Genomic DNA, 21,323 nt, shown 5'->3' on the forward strand with positions numbered 1-21,323 from the left:
GGACACGTGGTGGGGCCACTCGGGGCCCAGGCAGGGCTAGGGACAAGAACTGCAGGCAGGCGGGGCCCCCCTCGGGGGACCCGGCATCACTGGGGGCCCCAGGGGCCGTGACGGAGCCTCACGGGGCTCAGGGCAAGAACTGGGCAGGCGGGGCCCCCCCTCGGGGGACCCGGCATCAATGGGGGCCGTGACGGAGCCTCGCGGGCTCGGGATCAGAACTGGGCAGGCGGGGCCCCCCTCGGGGGACCCGGCATCACTGGGGGCCCTTCGGGCCTCGAGGCACACGCGTGCTCGCGCTGGAGGGGAGGGGCGAGCACCGACAATGTGCTCCGACGCCCCGCCTCCCCTCCGGCAGCACTCACCGTCGGCGGGCAGACGCGCCGGTCCTCCTCGCTCTCCGGGGCTCCCTCTCGCTCCTGGGGGCCCCCGGGGGGGAAGCGGCAGTGGTTCGGGTGGAACGCAGGGGCGCGGAGTAGGCTCCCGCCGACCCCTGCCTTCGTGGCTCTCTCCGGTCGTCCCCACAGCTCCCCGGGCCGCCGGCCAATCAGAGCGCGGCCCGGGGAAACGTCATCAGCTCAGCCCGGGCCGACAGCCAATCAGAGCGCGGCCCGGGGGCGGGCTTCACGCAGGGTCCCGGGCTGCGGCGGTGAAACACAGGGGAAATTGACGAGGGCCCGGCTCCCTCGATAAGGCAGCCAGGAAGGCAATAACGCGAGGTAGGCACTCGCTGGGGGCTCGGGCCCCCTCCCACGACAGGCATATGCCGGGTGGGCACCGGCTGGAGGAATAGAGCGCTCCTAGCGCTGGGGGCAGAACGGCAGCGCCTCGAGGCGCTAGGACAGCCGGATGGCACCGCCCCAAGGCGCTAAGACGACAGGAAAGCGCTCCCAAGCGCTAGAAGCGGGAATGAGCGCCACAAGGCACTAGGATAGCAGGAGAACGCTCTCAAGCGCTAGGGCCATAGAAAGCAGGGTCCATAGGAAGTCCAGGAGTTCAGGGGGGAGCACATCAGCTTGTAGAAGGGAAAAAGGGACATCAGCAGTGCAGGAGCAGGGCAGGGCCCAGGGAGGCCAGCCAACCCTGAGCCCACGCAGCAGCACGACCCTGGGAGGGTTCCAGGCAGGACGAGCAGGAAGAGAGGAAGAGAGAGAGAAGAGGGCCCACCCCCCTTTTATACAGGAGCTCCCTTTGTCTCCAAAAGGGGCAGGCAGGGAGAGAACCAGCCAGAACTGGTTATAAGGAATTTCATGCTACTGGCCAGGTCAGGGGCACTGGACGCACCCTAGGGGGTGGGGCCAGCCTGGTGGGGAAGGCCCAGGCGGCTTCAGCCAATCATACACCAGCACACCTACTGCACACATGCACCCAAGTCTAGAAGTGGCACTTCCCTTCTAGTCACACACATGATGCATACATCATCTTGTAGCATTCAACCTCACGAGCGCACACATACCAAACACGACCCGGCACGCCCCCACGCATCAGGAACTACCAGGGCCACATCCATTCCCCATGCATTCCTATGGGAGGCAGGTCTCTCTCACCACACACACACTCAGAGGGGGAATCACCATTCCCCGGACACATATACTAGCACCAAACTTCAGGGGCGGACCTGCCAGACGGGCCAAGTCCAACACATGCCCCTCCCAGCCCAAACGCAGGGCAGACCAATCACTACCGTGATGGACTTCCCTGCTGCAGGGCGATAGAATTTGGACGCGGCCCGCACCGCCGGACCGATAGACATACACAGACTAAAAATAATAAAAGTTAACAAAACAAAACAACAACAAAAAAAAAGAAAAAAAAATGAAGACATAGGCCCAACCAGGCTACCCACCTGGTACTCCTGAGTTGTCCATGACTAGGACCAGGCCCTAAGCCATCCAGATACCACTGGTCCCTGCTAATCCGAAGTGGGGGGTGGTAACCCCGGGCCCACAATAGCCCTTCTCCACTCCCTTTCTCAGGGTAGCCACGACTACCACTGTTCCTTCCACCTAGGGTCCGCACCCCCAGGCTTGCCAGAGGTCACGGGCAAGAATGCCCCACCCTACCTCTACTTCTGAGGTTCCGCGTTCTCCCAGGAGAAACACCCTCAGAACACACTTTCCTACCAGTCTTGGAACTTCCTCCCTCCACTGGTCTTCCACCTGGGAACTAAGCGTTCAGCTCTCCCCAAGGCAAGCCGCGGCCGCGCCAGCAGGTCTTCCTTGTCCGGGATACAACTTAACATACATTCAGCCAGGGCGACACCTGACGCCTAAAACACAACAGGAATACCACTTAAGATAAATTCAGCCAGGGCGACACCTGACGCCTAAAACGCAACAAGAGGAGTCTCAGTGTTCAGCTCTCCCCAAGGCAAGCCGCGGCCGCGCCAGCAGGTCTTCCTTGTCCGGGATACAACTTAACATACATTCAGCCAGGGCGACACCTGACGCCTAGAACACAACAGGGATACCACTTAAGATAAATTCAGCCAGGGCGACACCTGACGCCTAAAACGCAACAAGAGGAGTCTCAGTGTTCAGCTCTCCCCAAGGCAAGCCGCGGCCGCGCCAGCAGGTCTTCCTTGTCCGGGATACAACTTAACATACATTCAGCCAGGGCGACACCTGACGCCTAGAACACAACAGGGATACCACTTAAGATAAATTCAGCCAGGGCGACACCTGACGCCTAAAACGCATCCAGCGGGATACGGAACACATGATGCGTCAACCACATTCAACGGGGTAAGGAAGGACAGGATTATCGGTGATTCAGCAAGCTCCCCATCCCAGAGAACTTACACTCCATTACTCCGTGCACCTCAACATTCATCCACACACCGTCCCCTAGACTGGTAAGACAGTTTTCCACCGCCCCTGATTCCTCAACCCGACCCTCGGGGCACAGGTACCATTACTCTAGGGACAAGGACCCTTCACATTTGAACACAATTACACAACCACCACTGGATCCCACCCTCCTGGTGAATCCAGAAAACCAAATTACACTAGGGAGATGATTTACCCTCCCAAGCTAGGGGCACCTAACTCACAGTGCATACGCACACATTTTTCCACAGAACGGACATTTAAGTAACCTTAAAAAAACTCTCCACAGAACGGGTATTTCTATTAATCATTAAACATTTCCACAGAACAGACATTTTCAGCAACCTGACCCGACCCATGTGGCACAGGTATCATTACTCCAGGGAAGGGACAGGGACCATGCACATTGAACACAATTACGCTGCCACCACTGGATCCCACCCTTCTGGTGAATCCAGAAAAACCCATTGCACTAGGGAGTTGATCTACCCTCCCGAGCTAGGGCCACCTAACCCATAGCGTACCAGAATACATTTTTCACAGAACAGACATTTAAGTAACCTCTTAAAAGCAATAATCTCCTTTCTTTGCGACCATTTACAATGCAGAGTTTTGTAGGGAGGCCAGTTATCGTTGTGGTACTGCGCAAACACAAGTCCGGATCCCACCGCTAGCCACCAGTGTAGGAAATGGGACCCCCGGCCGGCCAGGGCTTGCGCCACAGCCAGTCAGAGACCACCACTCCTATGTAAAGTCGACCCCTGCTCGCCCTCTAGGTAACGCGGCGCGGGCAGTCAGGCCTATCTCGGAGGACATGTGTGAAGCATTTGCGCACGCACCCACCAACAACAACCTCCCGGGCCCCCCCACAAAAGGAACTCCACACCAAATATATATATGAAAATAGTCTTTGTATTACGAAGGACACATAGGAACATACACCTTACAAGGGGCTCGAGGTACGGCAGGGGTTACAAGGGGAAAGAACAGGGCAGGGCCAAGGGGCCCCTGCCAGGAGTAGGCACATGATCGATCTAGCATTAGAACACATGTTCACTGGGAGCTTCCTCGGACTAGGACTAGGACACAATCACCAGGAGCTTAGCATAGAATACGTCCCGCCCCGGGGTCTCATAGAACCAGCAATAGAACTCACTCTAACCAGCATAGACATACATGAGGCACGGTTATACAGGAGGGAAGGAATGGCAAGGTACATAACACAACAGAGGCCCCCATCAGCAGGGCAACACATAATCAGTCTCAGCAACACATTGATAATAGTCAGTAGCGCCCCCTAGGCCAGATGGCCTTCCTGGGGCGAGGGCGCCTTAGAGTCTCGGAGTCCTGAGTGGGCTGCAAGGGGCCCAGGGCAAACCTAAACGTGGCAGCGGCCCACTAAGTGATGGGCCGCTGGGGGACTTGGACATAGCAGGGTCCGGGACACGTGGTGGGGCCACTCGGGGCCCAGGCAGGGCCAGGGACACGTGGTGGGGCCACTCGGGGCCCAGGCAGGGCTAGGGACAAGAACTGCAGGCAGGCGGGGCCCCCCTCGGGGGACCCGGCATCACTGGGGGCCCCAGGGGCCGTGACGGAGCCTCACGGGGCTCAGGGCAAGAACTGGGCAGGCGGGGCCCCCCCTCGGGGGACCCGGCATCAATGGGGGCCGTGACGGAGCCTCGCGGGCTCGGGATCAGAACTGGGCAGGCGGGGCCCCCCTCGGGGGACCCGGCATCACTGGGGGCCCTTCGGGCCTCGAGGCACACGCGTGCTCGCGCTGGAGGGGAGGGGCGAGCACCGACAATGTGCTCCGACGCCCCGCCTCCCCTCCGGCAGCACTCACCGTCGGCGGGCAGACGCGCCGGTCCTCCTCGCTCTCCGGGGCTCCCTCTCGCTCCTGGGGGCCCCCGGGGGGGAAGCGGCAGTGGTTCGGGTGGAACGCAGGGGCGCGGAGTAGGCTCCCGCCGACCCCTGCCTTCGTGGCTCTCTCCGGTCGTCCCCACAGCTCCCCGGGCCGCCGGCCAATCAGAGCGCGGCCCGGGGAAACGTCATCAGCTCAGCCCGGGCCGACAGCCAATCAGAGCGCGGCCCGGGGGCGGGCTTCACGCAGGGTCCCGGGCTGCGGCGGTGAAACACAGGGGAAATTGACGAGGGCCCGGCTCCCTCGATAAGGCAGCCAGGAAGGCAATAACGCGAGGTAGGCACTCGCTGGGGGCTCGGGCCCCCTCCCACGACAGGCATATGCCGGGTGGGCACCGGCTGGAGGAATAGAGCGCTCCTAGCGCTGGGGGCAGAACGGCAGCGCCTCGAGGCGCTAGGACAGCCGGATGGCACCGCCCCAAGGCGCTAAGACGACAGGAAAGCGCTCCCAAGCGCTAGAAGCGGGAATGAGCGCCACAAGGCACTAGGATAGCAGGAGAACGCTCTCAAGCGCTAGGGCCATAGAAAGCAGGGTCCATAGGAAGTCCAGGAGTTCAGGGGGGAGCACATCAGCTTGTAGAAGGGAAAAAGGGACATCAGCAGTGCAGGAGCAGGGCAGGGCCCAGGGAGGCCAGCCAACCCTGAGCCCACGCAGCAGCACGACCCTGGGAGGGTTCCAGGCAGGACGAGCAGGAAGAGAGGAAGAGAGAGAGAAGAGGGCCCACCCCCCTTTTATACAGGAGCTCCCTTTGTCTCCAAAAGGGGCAGGCAGGGAGAGAACCAGCCAGAACTGGTTATAAGGAATTTCATGCTACTGGCCAGGTCAGGGGCACTGGACGCACCCTAGGGGGTGGGGCCAGCCTGGTGGGGAAGGCCCAGGCGGCTTCAGCCAATCATACACCAGCACACCTACTGCACACATGCACCCAAGTCTAGAAGTGGCACTTCCCTTCTAGTCACACACATGATGCATACATCATCTTGTAGCATTCAACCTCACGAGCGCACACATACCAAACACGACCCGGCACGCCCCCACGCATCAGGAACTACCAGGGCCACATCCATTCCCCATGCATTCCTATGGGAGGCAGGTCTCTCTCACCACACACACACTCAGAGGGGGAATCACCATTCCCCGGACACATATACTAGCACCAAACTTCAGGGGCGGACCTGCCAGACGGGCCAAGTCCAACATCCCCGTGGGCAGCCGTGGAGCGAAAAGAACACTTGGGGATGTTGGGCGTCCCAGACTGGGCGTGCGTCACCACCCGGTCCATGGCCGCCCGTGCCAACCATCACCCGGAAGAACCAGAATGGCCGGCGCCACCGCCTCCGGTCGCCCCCGCCGAGACCCCCGACCATGGCATCCCCCTCGAACTTGCTCAACCTTCCGACCTCGCTAATCTTGATCAGTGGGCTCAAGAAGGGGGACCCACACAAGAACAATTTCGTCAGGAACAGAAGACCTGTCCCTCCCTTGAGGGACTCCGACAACAAGCGCTCGCCCAAAGCGCCGGGGATACCTCCGGAACTCATTGGGTCTACTGGGACAATGATCTATTGTACAGCGAGCAACGAATCGCCGAGCTGGGGGCCAACCGAGTACTAGTGGTGCCCCTCCGCTTTAGAGACTTCCTGCTAAACCTGGCCCACGATGCCCCCCTGGCAGGGCACCTGGGACAGGATAAAACCTACAGCCGCCTAGTGACCCACTTCTTCTGGCCCAAAATGAGAAACGATGTGCACCAGCATTGCCGATCTTGCCCCACGTGCCAAGCCAGTGGGAAGAGCGGCCGCAAATTAAAGGCTCCCCTGCAACCCTTTCCAGTAGTCACAACCCCATTTGAGAGGGTCGGGATAGACATTGTGGGACCCCTGGACCCGCGTACAAGACAAGGCCATCGCTTCATCCTGGTACTAGTGGACCACGCCACCCGCTACCCTGAGGCTATTCCTCTCCGGACCGTGACAGCCCCAGTGGTCGGCCGGGCCCTGATGGGGATCTTCTCCCGTGTGGGGTTCCCCCGAGAAGTCGTCAGTGACAGAGGCACGAACTTCATTTCTAAATATATGAAGTCCCTCTGGCAACAGTGTGGGGTCACCTACCGCTTCACGACCCCCTATCACCCCCAAGGAAACGGACTTGTTGAGCGGTTCAATCGCACGCTAAAAGGGATGATCGGGGGATTGGAAGAGCCCCTCCGTCGCCAGTGGGACGTGCTGCTGCCGTGCCTCCTCTTCGCCTACCGGGAGGTCCCACAGAAGTCCCTAGGCTTCAGCCCCTTCGAGCTGCTCTATGGGCACCCAGTACGGGGGCCACTCAGCCTGATCAAAGAAGGCTGGGAGATGCCTCCGGCCAAGAGTCCTCCAGATGTCTTCCGGTACCTCCTCACCCTCCGCAACCAGTCCCGGCGGTTCAGAGACCTAGCAAAAGCCAACCTAGAGGCCAGTCAAGAGGACATGAAGAAATGGTATGACCAGAACGCCTCATCCATTGAATTCGAGCCGGGGCAACAGGTCTGGGTAATGTCCCCCACCGAACCGTGCGCTCTCCAAGACAAATGGACGGGACCCTTCAAGGTAATCGAGCGCAAGGGTCCTGCCACCTATCTGATCGATATGGAGTCCGCCCGGAATCCGCTCCGAGTCCTCCACACCAACAGACTGAAACCCCACTTTGCACGAACAGAACTCAGCCTCTTGATGGCCACAGACAATGGGGTTGAAGACGACTCCGAGCCTCTCCCTGACCTCTTGCGGACCCAGGAGCAAGACGGCTCCGTGGATGGGGTCCGACTCTCGGAGACCCTCACCAGAGAACAACGGCAAGAGTGCCAAGCCCTCCTATCACGGTTCGCCAGTCTGTTCTCCCTCACCCCGGGTGTCACTTCCTGGTGTGTGCACGATGTGGACACCGGAGACAGCCCTCCTATCCGCCACCGGGCCTACCGCGTACCTGATCGGGTACGGGCCTGCATCCAGGCGGAAGTAGCTAAGATGCTCACGCTCGGGGTCATCGAGCCCTCAGACAGTCCATGGGCCAGCCCGGTCGTACTGGTCCCCAAAGCAGCCGCCCCCGGGACCACACCAGAACTCCGGTTCTGTGTCGACTACCGGGGTCTGAATGAAGTCACCAGAACGGACGCACACCCCATCCCCCGGGCAGATGAACTGGTCGACCGAATGGGCGCTGCCCGCTACCTCAGCATCTTCGACCTGACGGCAGGTTATTGGCAGATCGGCCTCACACCCCGAGCACAAGAACGCTCTGCCTTCTCCACCCCCGATGGCCACTATCACTTTACGGTCATGCCCTTCGGCATGAAGAACGCCCCAGCGACGTTCCAACGGCTCGTCAATCAGGTCCTGGCGGGGCTCGAAGAGTTCAGCGCCGCCTACCTGGACGACATCGCTGTGTACAGCCACCATTGGACCGAGCACCTCCACCACCTCCAAGCAGTGCTGCAAGCCCTTCAGCGAGCTGGCCTCACGATCAAGGCCAGCAAATGCCAAATTGGACAAGGGTCGGTGACCTACCTCGGACACCAGGTGGGAAGCGGCCTAGTGGCCCCCCTACAGCTGAAAATTGCCGCCATCCAGAACTGGCAACCCCCTATCACTCAAACTGAGGTGCGAGCCTTCCTGGGCCTCACGGGCTACTACCGAAGGTTCGTGAAAGATTATGGTACCATCGTGGGGCCTCTCACCGAACTCACGTCAAAAAATCAGCCCAAGAAGGTGAACTGGACCCCAGAGTGTCAAGCGGCATTCGAACAGTTAAAGGCCGCCATGTGTTCCGCTCCTGTGCTCCAGGCCCCAAACTACAGCCGGGAGTTCGTCGTCCAGACGGACGCCTCCGACCAGGGCATTGGGGCGGTCCTGTCCCAAGTGAACACCGAAGGCCTCGATCAACCGGTGGCCTTCATCAGCCGGAGACTCCTACCCCGGGAACAACGCTGGAGCACCATAGAGAGGGAAGCCTTCGCTGTGGTATGGGCCCTCAAGAAGCTCCGGCCCTACCTTTTTGGCACCCACTTTCGGGTGCAGACTGACCACCGACCCCTGCAGTGGTTGATGCATATGCGGGGGGAAAACCCAAAATTGCTACGCTGGTCCATCTCCTTACAAGGTATGGACTTCACAGTCGAACACCGGCCTGGGTCCGACCACGCCAACGCCGATGGCCTGTCCCGGTTTTTCCGCCTCGACGAAGAGAGTCCCCAAGAGGATGGGTAACTCTCCCCGCCTTCAGCTGGGGGGGACGCATGTTGGACAGGCCACATGACGGGCCGCTCTCCCCCGGCTCGACCAGGCCCGAGCCCAGTCACGCAAGCACCACACACCACCATTGCACGCCCTACGTCCCCTCAGGGACCCCTGCCCTCGAACATGATAACCTCGTGGGTCCGATCCACGGCCGGCCCATGCACCCAGCCCGGGCCGCCATCTTGGACGCCTCGCCACGAGGCCGCCTGGCCCCCGATCGACCTCAACCCTGGGCCTAGCCCAGCCTCAGACAATCCGGCACCACCCTCCACCCAGGAGGTGAGCGGGCTACTTGGCAAGTCAATGGGAGAGAGAGGTGCCGATGGCTCTCCCCCCGCCCAGTGCCGCTCGCCCATCGCCTCCCCGGGCGCTGGCTCCACCCCCCTGCTGGGTGTCTGGACTCCCTCATCCCGGACCTCCCGACCTCCAAGTGCGAGGGTCCGGACATCAAAGCACGCCAGCCCTATAACTGGGACAGCTCCAGAGCAGGAAGTCAGTTGTATCTTGGAGTCGAGAGACGTAAGAGGAACTCATCCTGGACGGACTACTGGCGCTGCCGTAGCTCTGTCCTGTGCACCATCGTCCTGCCTGTTGGCGCTGCCACAGCCGTCGTAACCTTCATTCTTCACCGTCGTCCGGATCTGCTGGCGAGGCCGCGGACCGTTGTAACCATCATCTTCATCGGGACCTGCTTGGCTTCTCCACGGCCCGTCGACCATCCTTCATCCATCTCGGGACCTGCTTGGCTCCTCCACGGCCCGATCAGCAACCACGCCGAGCTCGAGGATTGAGAGCTATTTAACTCATTGGTAACTAAGACTGTCCCGCTACCCTTTCTCCTCAACCAGAGATCAGAACCGAGGGGACCCCTGAGTCCAGACCTCCTTGTATCATAGCGACGTAACCTAAGAATTGCATATAAAGTCTCGTTAACCTTCAATCTTGTGTGGTGTCCGTCTGTGGGGGGGGAAGTTACTTACCTGTACAGTCGTTGGAGACGGCTCTCCCTGGAGACCTCTCCCCGTAATCTCGGCCGACCCTCCCGGTCCGTCTAACAAACGTTGTACCAAATACGTAATGGTTGCACCATAGCAATTGTGAGTGCACAATTGATATGAGGTACCTACTCTCACTTCTATTTTACAGACAACCTTAGACCTCATTTTGAAACAATCTGGGAAATCACAGTCAATAAAAGAAATACTCTTCAGCTAACTACTATAACAAGCAATGGAGAGTGAAAGGGGAGGGGGCGGAACGGACACACGGGGAGGGGGCGGAACGGACACACGGGGAGGAACGGACAGCGGGGGGGGGGGGGGGTCGGGGGGGAGAACGGGGCACAGGACAGCGAGGGGGGGCGGGAACAGCACACGGTCAGCGGGAGGGGAGCGGGAAGGCAAGGAAAAGGAAAAACAAGCACTCACCCACCTGGACTTCCTCCAACGTCGGTCGGCCGCAGAATGAGAGCATCATGGCGCCGAAAAAAACAAAAACAACTCCGCCCACCGCCGCATGACTACACAGAGGGAACGCACAGCCAGGAGGGGGCGGGAACGGGCACAGGACAGCCGGGAAAGGTGGGGGGGGACATTGCGTGTGACGTTCCACCATTTCCATCTCTGGAGAGTTCTTATCGGCTGGCAGGTGTGCGTCATCAGGCGCTCACCATGTTACCGCTTTGCTCTCTTCTGGGAGGCTTCCGTTGTTTGGCACTTGTCGGCTGTAGTTCCAGAAACTTCAGTGGTGCAGCTCCCAAGTGAGGCGCCGACGCGGTCTATCCCTCGGCCTCGCTCCTACACATACAGCCTACGGGCCGTCTCCCCCATGCTTGCTCTTGCAGGTATGCCACTTCGGGAGGTGGGTGGCGTGAGAAGGTCTCTAGACTCCCTTCTTCCCTCGCTCGGGTTTGAATGCCTGCCTGTGCGCTCTCCTTCAGCGTTGCAGGAATGTGTAGAAACCCGAGACGACCGATGAGACATGGAAAACCCGGACTGGAGTCCCACTGTATCACTGCCACATACGGACGGGATCCTACGCCCACATTAAATCTGTATGCTGGGCGAGTCGGGCTTCCCTCCTCCGCTCTCGGGGGGCGGGCGGGAGAGGACGAGGGGGGCGGGAAAGGTCACGGACGTCGGGAGGGAGGCGGGAAACGTGGGGACGGCAGGAGGAGGGACACAAGGCAGGACAGCAGCAAGCACTCTCGGGGGGGCGGGCGGGAGAGGACGAGGGGGGCGGGAAAGGACACGGACGTCGGGAGGCGGGAAACGTGGGGACGGCGGGAGGAGGGACACAAGGCAGGACAGCAGCAAGCACGGCCCGGCCGGACCAGACTCGGGGGCGTTCCCGGCGTCGCGTGACGTCGCCAAAGCCAAAGAATCTCGGGAACGCCCCCGTGTCTGGTCCGGCATTGATGGACAGGCCCCTCGTCCAATGGCTAGGCTCCATTTATGGAGCTAGCCAATGGGACGGGGGGGCGTGTTCCATAGTGCTTACTGTACTCAATAGATTTCTCTGGAGGAGGAGCCTAACGGCTCCTTTCTCCAGCGAAACCTAAAAAACCTCAGACTCTGCCCACTGAGGCCGAGACCTAAAAAGTGCCTGAAAAGGGAGCAGTTAGGGACACAAGTAATGTGTCCATGCTACAGGGGAGGGACAAATCCAAGAAGAGAAAGTTAAGCCTACAAGCGCTGCCACATTAGAAGTAAGGAAATGAGTTGCAATGACAGCAAACAATGGAACGTAATAGGCGGGCTCTAAGCTGACTAAGCTAACACATCTAGACGAGACTATGCATGCGCCATCTAGCTGAGACCTAAAAAAAAACAAGCATTTGCAATGCAATAGGTCTCGCATTAGGAAAGTTTGAGCAATTGGTACTGTAAATGAAAATTTTTCAATTTGTTTTGTTTTGAAAATTGAGAAATGAATAGCTGTCATTTACAATGCCAATAGTTATAACTTTCGCAAATGTGACACCTATAGCATTTGTAATGCAATATGTGTTGTATTTATGTGACTTACATGTATTGATGAAATAACAATGGCTTTTAATTTTTCTTCAATAATTAATACTTAAATAAAAATGATTGTAATTTAGAACGGCAATAGCTTAAAGTATTGTAACTAACTTTTGTGAAGATTATGTTCAGTGTATTATATTGCGACAGTAGTGAAATATTAACATCTGTTACATTTGTAACAAAGCTTGAAACATTGATGTGCCCCCGAGTAATGCTGGGATGTGCGCGAGGGGCGGGGGGGGGGGGGATGTGCGCGAGGGGCGGGATGTGCGCGAGGGGCGGGGGGGATGTGCGCGAGGGGCGGGGGGGGATGTGCGCGAGGGGCGGGGGGGATGTGCGCGGGGGGGATGTGCGCGAGGGGCGGGGGGGATGTGCGCGAGGGGCGGGGGGGATGTGCGCGAGGGGCGGGGGGGATGAGCGCGAGGGGCGGGGGGGGATGAGCGCGAGGGGCGGGGGGGATGTGCGCGAGGGGATGTGCGCGAGGGGCGGGGGGGATGTGCGCGAGGGGCGGGGGGGGGATGTGCGCGAGGGGCGGGGGGGGGGATGTGCGCGAGGGGGGGACGTGCGCGAGGGGGGGATGTGCGCGAGGGGGGGATGTGCGCGAGGATGTGCGCAACGGGGCGGGGGGATGTGCGCGAGGATGTGCGCAACGGGGCGGGGGGTGTGCGCGAGGGGCAGGGGGATGTGCGCGAGGGGCGGGATGTGCGCGAGGGGCGGGGGGGATGTGCGCGAGGGGCGGGGGGATGTGCGCGAGGGGCGGGGGGGATGTGCGCGAGGGGCGGGGGGGATGTGCGCGAGGGGCGGGGGGGATGTGCGCGAGGGGCGGGGGGGATGTGCGCGAGGGGCGGGGGGGATGTGCGCGAGGGGCGGGGGGGGATGTGCGCGAGGGGCGGGGGGGATGTGCGCGAGGGGCGGGGGGGATGTGCGCGAGGGGCGGGGGGGGATGTGCGCGAGGGGCGGGGGGGATGTGCGCGAGGGGCGGGGGGGATGTGCGCGAGGGGCGGGGGGGATGTGCGCGAGGGGCGGGGGGGATGTGCGCGAGGGACGGGGGGCGATGTGCGCGAGGGACGGGGGGCGATGTGCGCGAGGATGTGCGCGAGGGGCGGGGGGGCGATGTGCCGGGGGGATGTGCGCGAGGATGTGCGCAACGGGGCGGGGGGATGTGCGCGAGGATGTGCGCGAGGGGCGGGGGGATGTGCGCGAGGGGCGGGGGGTGTGCGCGAGGGGCGGGGGGTGTGCGCGAGGGGCGGGGGGATGTGCGCGAGGGGCGGGGGGATGTGCGCGAGGGGCGGGGGGATGTGCGCGAGGGGCGGGGGGATGTGCGCGAGGGGCGGGGGGATGTGCGCGAGGGGCGGGGGGATGTGCGCGAGGGGCGGGGGGATGTGCGCGAGGGGCGGGGGGATGTGCGCGAGGGGCGGGGGGATGTGCGCGAGGGGCGGGGGGATGTGCGCGAGGGGCGGGGGGATGTGCGCGAGGGGCGGGGGGATGTGCGCGAGGGGCGGGGGATGTGCGCGAGGGGCGGGGGATGTGCGCGAGGGGCGGGGGATGTGCGCGAGGGGGGGGGGATGTGCGCGAGGGGCGGGGGGATGTGCGCGAGGGGCGGGGGGATGTGCGCGAGGGGCGGGGGGGATGTGCGCGAAGGGCGGGGGGATGTGCGCGAAGGGCGGGGGGAATGTGCGCGAAGGGCGGGGGGAATGTGCGCGAAGGGCGGGGGGGGATGTGCGCGAAGGGCGGGGGGGATGTGCGCGAAGGGCGGGGGGATGTGCGCGAAGGGCGGGGGGATGTGCGCGAGGGGCGGGGGGGATGTGCGCGGAGGGCGGGGGGGAATGTGCGCGAAGGGCGGGGGGGGATGTGCGCGAAGGGCGGGGGGGGATGTGCGCGAAGGGCGGGGGGGATGTGCGCGAGGGGCGGGGGGATGTGCGCGAGGGGCGGGGGGATGAGCGCGAGGGGCGGGGGGGGATGTGCGCGAGGGGCGGGGGGGATGTTCGCGAGGGGATGCTGAGAGGGCGAGGCCACTCGGGAGGGATTAGAAGCCCCCGTATTTATTAAGGAGAAGTTGGAGTTCTTTTTTGAAGCTGGGGTAGGACAGGTTACAACGGAGGTCTGTTGGGAGGGCATTCCAAATAAGTGGGGCATTGTCTGAGAAAGGAGTGTGACTGAGTGGAATTCTTTTTCTGAAGGGGGGATAAGTAGGAGGGTGTTAGAGCTTCTCAGGGATCGCGTGCAGCCTGCTTTGGTCAATTTGTTAGCAAGGTATGATGGTGTGCTTTGGTGGAGGATTTTGTGCGTAATGAAGGCGGTTTTATAAGTGGATCTGCCTTCAATAGGGAGCCATTTGAGGGTTTTGAGGGCGGGAGAGATGTGGTCAAATTGTTTGCAGTCTGTGATAAGCCTGGCCGCGTGGTTGAGCACTGATTTTAGAGGTGCCAGGTGGGTTTTGGGAATTCCGGTGAGGATGGCATTACCGTAATCAATGCGCGATAGAACAAGAGATTGAACTGCCAGTTTAAAATCATCAATTGGGATGAAGGGCTTAATTCTCCTAAGGTTACAGAGGGTAAAGAGGGCTCCTTGGGCAGAGTTTTTGATGTGTACGTTGAGAGTTAGGCGGTTTGGTAAGGGAGATGCCCAAGGATTTGACTGAGGTGGCTAGGGACAAGGGGCAGTTGAGGGCATTAAGGTCTGTGATCCAATTTTGAATGGGAGAGCTGGTTGTTTTTTGGGGAGAACAGTATAATTTCAGTTTTTTAGGGTTAAGTTTGAGGTGGTTCGAGTGGGACCAGGCTTGAATTTTGATGAGGGTGTTGTTGAGGTGGAGGATGTCAGCATGGGTTTTTATCTTATGGTAGAGTTGTGTATCGTCAGCGTAAAGATGGTAGTTGATCACGGCTTGTTTGAGAATGAGGGTGAGGGGTTCCATGAAGAGGTTAAAGAGAGGCAGAGGGTATGGATCCTTGTGGAACTCCTAGAGAAATGGGGGAGGGGTTCGATAAGCAGTTGTGGATTTTAATTTGTTAAGCACGGTGTTGCAGGTATGAGACAAACCAATTATGAGTCATACCATTAAGGTCGAATCGTTCTCCAAGGACTTTGAGTAGAACAGAATGGTTAACGGTATCGAACGCTGCGGAGAGACCGAGGAGGATCAATAGGCTAGATTCGCTATTGTCGAGGGAGTGGTGAATGTCATCTACAATGTTAAGCATGGCGGTTTCGGTGCTGCAACCTTTCCTGTAGCCTAATTGGAGGGGGTCAAGTACGTTAAAAAGTTCAATGTGTCGGTCAAGCTGAAGGACGTATTTTTCAAGGGCTTTCGAGAGAAGGGGCAGATTGGAATTAGGACGGAGGTTGTTGAGGTCACTAGGGTCGGCAGTAGGGTTGAGATTGGGGGTGATTTGGCCCAGTTGTAGGGAGGTGGGGACACAGCCGGTGGCTAGGGAAGTATTAATGATCAAGGTCCTGGAAGGGGTAATTGTGTGTTTGAGGTTTTGGACAAGTTTAGAGGGGAGGGTGTCTTTGGTGTGGGAGGAGGGTTTAAGTTTCGCAATGATGTCAAAGGCATCTCTTTCAGTAACTGGCTGGAAATTATGCCAGGCTGCGTTATTTTTAAGGAGAGTGTTAGGGGGATTGGAATCGTGGAGGGTGGAAGGAATGGAGGGGGAACGGGAGATCAGTGTTATGTAGGATCATGGAGGGAGCAGGGGGGTGGGAGGGATGCGGGTGAGTTAGGGGAGATGGCCAATATGGAGGTAGGGGGTCGGAGTCTGGAGGAAGGATTGTTCTATTCTAGCAATTTTTTTCAGAGAAAAAGAGGGCTATATCTTCGCATCTAGTGGTCGAGGCCAGAAGTATAGGAGTGGATGAGGTTTGATTGCGAACAATGTTAAACAGTTCTCTGGGTCAATTTTTGGCTCAGTCCAGTTGTGCTCGGAAAAAGGATGCTTTTTGTTTAAAGATGTGGTTTTTTGTAAGATGATCTTGCAAGTCTGAGGTGAGCTAGGTGCAAAGGGGCAGGGTGCTGTCTCCACGTTCTTTCCGTACCCCCTCCCAGAGTTCCGCACCCTCCGACCTGGAGAAGTACCCCTGGGAGTCAAATCCGGGGGGACTCGGATTACAGATGTCCCACCCGCCAGGTCAGGCAACCCCTGAACCTGGCACCCCAGCCCAGTATCTAAACCCCGCGACTGGTCAGACCCCTGAACCACTGGAGCTCAGATTACAGATACTCCGGGTTCTCCTGACACAAGAGGATCCCCTTCACTGGAAGGTACATCTGGACAGCATAGGCTCCCAACCTGGGGTTCCCTTCTGAAACTCTCCAGGCCCCGAGACTGCGGTTGGGGCACCTCAGGACACCTCCCAGTCTCACTCCTTCCTGTAGATAGGATGTGAGGCCCTACAACCCTCTCACTATCCTGGGACCTAGCTGGGCTATTGCTCACCTCTCCCGCCTCTCTGGGTCGTAAGATCCCTACACCATTCCCTTCTGGATCACTCCCCAATGCCCTCTTAGACTCTCTGGCACTTACCCAAAGGTCTGCCTCCCGTGCAAGTTCTCTGGGGCCTGAGAACCCACACTGCAACAAGCGGTGACGCAGACTTGGGAAACAACTCCTCAGCATGTGCTCTGATAACTGCATGGCACAGACCTTCCCAACCCTCGACTGCTCTACTCACCACCCAATCCTCCAATGCAGTCCAACACTCCTCCTCAAACTCTCCCCAGGACTGGTGGGACAGTTTTCCCCTGAACACTAAGCCGTCCCCCTCTTCCTAGGAATCAGGCACCGTCTCCTGGGCTCTGGGAGTGGGACTCCCTGCACTGGAACCACTTTCGCTGCCACCATTGGATCCCAGCCTCCCTGGTAAATCCAGACCACAAAAAGAATGCTCAGGGGACAACCTACCCACCTGAACTAGTCTCTCTCTGGCAAAGGCCCTCTCCGCTTCCGCCAGCCTCTCCTGCGCTAGGACCTTCTCAGTCTCTAGCCTCTCCTGTGCTAGGACCATCTCCGTCTCTAGCCTCTTCTCTTCCACCCTCAGCTGCGCTAACTCCTTGGCATGCCTGAGTTTCTCCAGCGTCAGCCGATGTGCCCTTTCTTCCCTATCTAGCCACTCTTCTGGGGACAGGGAAAGGGACGGGGCAGTGCCCCCGGGACTGGACCCAGCTCAAGACTCCCTATCTATGGTGTCCCCATCAGCTACTGGCATCTCCGCCACATCAATTTCTTCCTCCTTCTCATCAGAGTAACAACCCTCCAGGGTTATGGACTGGGAACCCTCCCTCTGGTCTCTACCAAATCCACCCTTCAAATACGCAGTAGGGTAATCAGACAGGGATCTAAGGGTTCCCTCCTCTTGAGAGCTTCGGAGAGGAACAACTTCCTTTTAATGTTGCCTACTGGGGGTATCCCTCTCTCCTTACAGAAACACAAAATTTCCTGGTCGGTGTAATCCATGAGGTCGTCCTCATTATAAACCAACCCCATCCTGACAAGGTACACCCGGGACACACCACCCACGTAAAATAAGGGGACAATTCATAAACCCTTTTCAGGAGGAAGCAAGAATAAGAAAATCTATAATCAGCAAAACAATAATAATCCCCACAAAAAGACTGATTAATCGTCAATGATCTATTTGTAATGTGTTTGCGCAGTACCACAGTGGACACGGGTTACAAGTCCTATCCCACCGCTCGCCAACAATGTTAGAAATGGCGTTGCCAAATTCTACGGGGGTAGCATGGAGCAGAGCGGGCATGCCAATAGCGGAGCAGCAAGTGCGGGGGCACGGCCAATGACGCGGCCGGGCACCCCCGTCACGTGGTGAGGGTGTCCCCAGCCTCCGAGGCCTAGCGCGGCTTCCAGGAATCCCGCAGCGGCGCTCCCCGACCTCAGGCGCAGAGAGTAGAGATACAGGTGCCCGGGCCGCTGCGGTAAAGGCGGGGACAGGAGGCTCCCAGGCGTGTGATGCAGCAGCAGCGACCCCCCGGGCTGCAGCGGTGAATTCTTCCAGTAGCGCTGCGAAGACGCAGCAGGGCTTTGAAGCAGTAACAGTTTTTCAGGGTACAGCACGTAATCGGTACACCGAGGGGACCAGGGCCGCAGCGGTGATTACAGGTAAGTCCTTCTCAATGGGGCCCTCAGGAGGCTGGGCCCAGGGACCCAGGTAAAGACCGCGATGGAGCATGATAGCACCTCAGGGGGCAGACAGCAGTTCAGGGGGCAGACAGCAGTTCAGGGGGCAGACAGCAGTTCAGGGGGCAGACAGCAGTTCAGGGGGCAGACAGCAGTTCAGGGGGCTAGCGCTAAGAAGAGAGGGCGCCAAGCAGGCAGCACAGCTCCTTCAGGCCAGGCCGCGCTTCTGCAGCAGGGGGGTGGGGGGTGGGGGGTGAGGGGGGACAGTCCCAACAGCAAGCCCCAGGGTAACACTACTCCCCTCCTGCGGGGCGGGTCCACGGTGCTCCTACCTTTCTAGGTGCTTCTCGGCGCAGCACTTGCGTGCCCCGGCAGCTTCAGGGACATGGCAGGGGCCCTCCTTCAAGGGCCCGGGGGACAGAGCAGTAGGCACTACTGGGCCAGGTCAACAGTCAGAGGTGGTTCATCAAAGCAGGGCAGTAGGCTGACACCATCCTCCACTGCAGCGTGGCCCTCCTCCTACACAGCAGCCTGAACTCCTGAAGTGGGGCTTCCACTAGCCCTGGGGACAGTAGTGGGGTTCTAGATGGGTTCAGGGTCCAGCACACTGGCCCAAGTGGCGGTATCCCCTGGCAGCAGGTCCCCTCACATTCCTGTCCCAGCTCTGTATCAGCACATGGTGGCACATCCCCCTTATTTATATTCCCCTCATCCTACCTTCCAGGTAGTGCCAGAGCCTTCAAGAATTCTCAGCTGAACTGGTTTAAACTGGCTCAGGGGGAGGAGTAGAGCACCCTGGGTGCCAGGCTTTCCCTTCAAATGCTGGGGTAGCTGGGTACCTAACATCTAGACCGCTAACCTACTGCAGTCAAGTGGCACAACGCACAGCCATGGCATCCATTTTAAATACGACATTTCATCAGGGTACATTTCTATTCTGGGGGGTTAATAACTGCACACCCTTGCATTGCATTCTCATTGAAAAGGGCATCTTCTACCACACATGGCCTATACACTTTATTTACCACGGGGGAGACGTCCTAAATTAGGGGGGCGCAAAGCGAAATATTTCGGGGGAAAGGGCCAAGTCCAAGGGGGGGTGAGGTGGGGTGAGGGAGTGGGCGAGGAGTGTGAGGGGGCGTGAGAGAAAAGCGGACATCAAAGGAAGGGTGGGAGGGAACTAGCATATGGGGTATGAGCGATAACGAAACTTAATTGTTGTAAGAGGGGGAGCAGGAAGTGAGGCCGAGCGTGCGCTGGCGAAAACAGTCTGCTGCTTTCAAATCAGATGCCAGCTTTGCACTTTAATGCCTCACATGCACTGGCCATAAACCGCATTCCAAAGGTCTTTGGGGGCATTTTCTGGTGCCCCTTACTATACCTCTCGCATAGCGATCGCTTACGCAATAGCTAGGCTCGACCTAAAAAACAATAAAATGAAAAGTTGTCCCGAACGGGGTGGGAGGCATTAGCCATATATTATACAGTGGTACAGCTGGCATGCAACGAAAATTAGGAGGAAGGCATACAGGTGAGCTAGTTGAGCACATGCCAAGTGAAAGACATTTGTGCTTTGGGAACCACACAACATCTAGAATAGACAAGCACTTTAATCGTATGCTTACCCTGCTTCCCTACAACTGCTCCATGCAGCAGAGGGTTTAGTAAGAGCTGTAATGATGCTGGGCCCCCTAGGTTGTTCAAGATCTGAAGCATGTTTGGCTCTGGGAGAAGTCCCTTCCCACGGTTGAAAGCCTGAGAATACAAAAGTGGCACAAAGATTTTACCAAATAAAATTAATCTCCAATTGTTCCAAAAATGTACAGTCAAATTCTACAGCTTTGTTTTTAAAGACACAAGTGGGTGACCTGCGTTACTCAAGTGAGGTTAGGCAATCGAAAAAGCTCCCTTTTGAATGGTTACCAGCTAACATTTTTGCTAGATGCTGGTTGCCAACTTGAAGGAGTGTGTGCTAGAATTCTGCTAACCAGGCCCTAGCACCGGTGTTCTTTCCTAAAACTGTACCTTTGTACACACAATTAGCACCCCTCTGGGCCAAAAGTCCTTTGTAAAAGGTAGCCCTGGTACCAAGGGACTTGTGACCAGAGAGGGCCTCTGAGGGCTGTAGCATGTATTATGCCACCATCACCTTCACACCTTCACCTTGCCATTGCAGACTGGGTGTATTGGTGCACACCAAACTTATGGCACACACCCCTGTGTGCTCTGCCAACCAACCAACACTCCATGGGGCATGGACAAGTCACCCCTCTAACAGGCCTTACAGCCCTAAAGGCAGGGTGCACCATACCCAGGTGAGGGCATGGCTGAATATGCCACTACTGCATCTGTGACAATCATAGACATTGTAAGTGCAGTGAAGCAGTTTTAAATGCTTGAGATGGGAGTTTATCAACACAAACCTTAAAGCTCCATGATGGCTTTACAGAAGTCTGGGAAGTTTGGTATCAAACTTCACAGCACATTAAATAATACACTGGCATTATTGTGGGTTTAATGACAAATGCACACAGAGGGCATCTTCGAGATACCCCCTGAAAAACTACCAACTCTGATGTGGCTTCTTACTGGCTCCCAGCTATCTGCCACCACCAGACACCCCTAGAGTCCCCGCCATCTTGGAGTTTGGGGGCCCCTCCAATCAGGACGAGAACTATGCCCTCCTTCAACTGGAGGGTGGCCTACTAGGGGGCGGAGACACTGCAGAGAAGGGACCCATTGGTCCCAACCTGCACACCGCTGTAACGCCCCTAAATCTAGCATTTAGGGGCACCCCTGAATCTTGCCACTTCATATTCGATGTGACAAGAAGGTTCGAAGAGCAGTGCTGTAGAGGAGGACAACGACAACAACTGCTTTGGCCCCAGCCCTACCAGCCAATCTTCTTATCTGAAATCCCTGCAAGCTGAACCCGGTGTGTCCTGCAGCCTCCAAGAACCCTGGAGACTTGCCCTGCCTTCCCATAGAACTCTGATCTCCCGTGGACACCGGATTTGCCCAACACCAACCCAAGCCAGGACTCCAGATACAGCTGGATCTGAGAGTCCGGACCACTCTGCACCTGGCCACTCCTGGTGGTGGTGTGCCAACCTGGGACCCCTTCACCCCCTTTGCCCAGA

At 58.4% G+C, this 21,323-nt stretch overlaps 1 protein-coding gene across 2 annotated transcripts in view; it reads right to left on the reverse strand.

Annotated features, from left to right (window-relative positions):
• RAVER1 (ribonucleoprotein, PTB binding 1) overlaps nucleotides 1-21,323 on the reverse strand; it is a 264,889-nt gene that overhangs the window by 182,026 nt on the left and 61,540 nt on the right. For both annotated transcript variants that reach the window (XM_086959113.1, XM_086959114.1), the window contains exon 5: nucleotides 19,809-19,938. In XM_086959113.1, coding sequence (XP_086815239.1) covers nucleotides 19,809-19,938 — 130 coding nt within the window. The remainder of the gene's footprint in view (nucleotides 1-19,808; nucleotides 19,939-21,323) is intronic.

The sequence above is a fragment of the Lissotriton vulgaris genome, chromosome 1_1, assembly GCF_964263255.1.
Source record: "Lissotriton vulgaris chromosome 1_1, aLisVul1.2, whole genome shotgun sequence".
NCBI lineage: Eukaryota > Metazoa > Chordata > Amphibia > Caudata > Salamandridae > Lissotriton > Lissotriton vulgaris.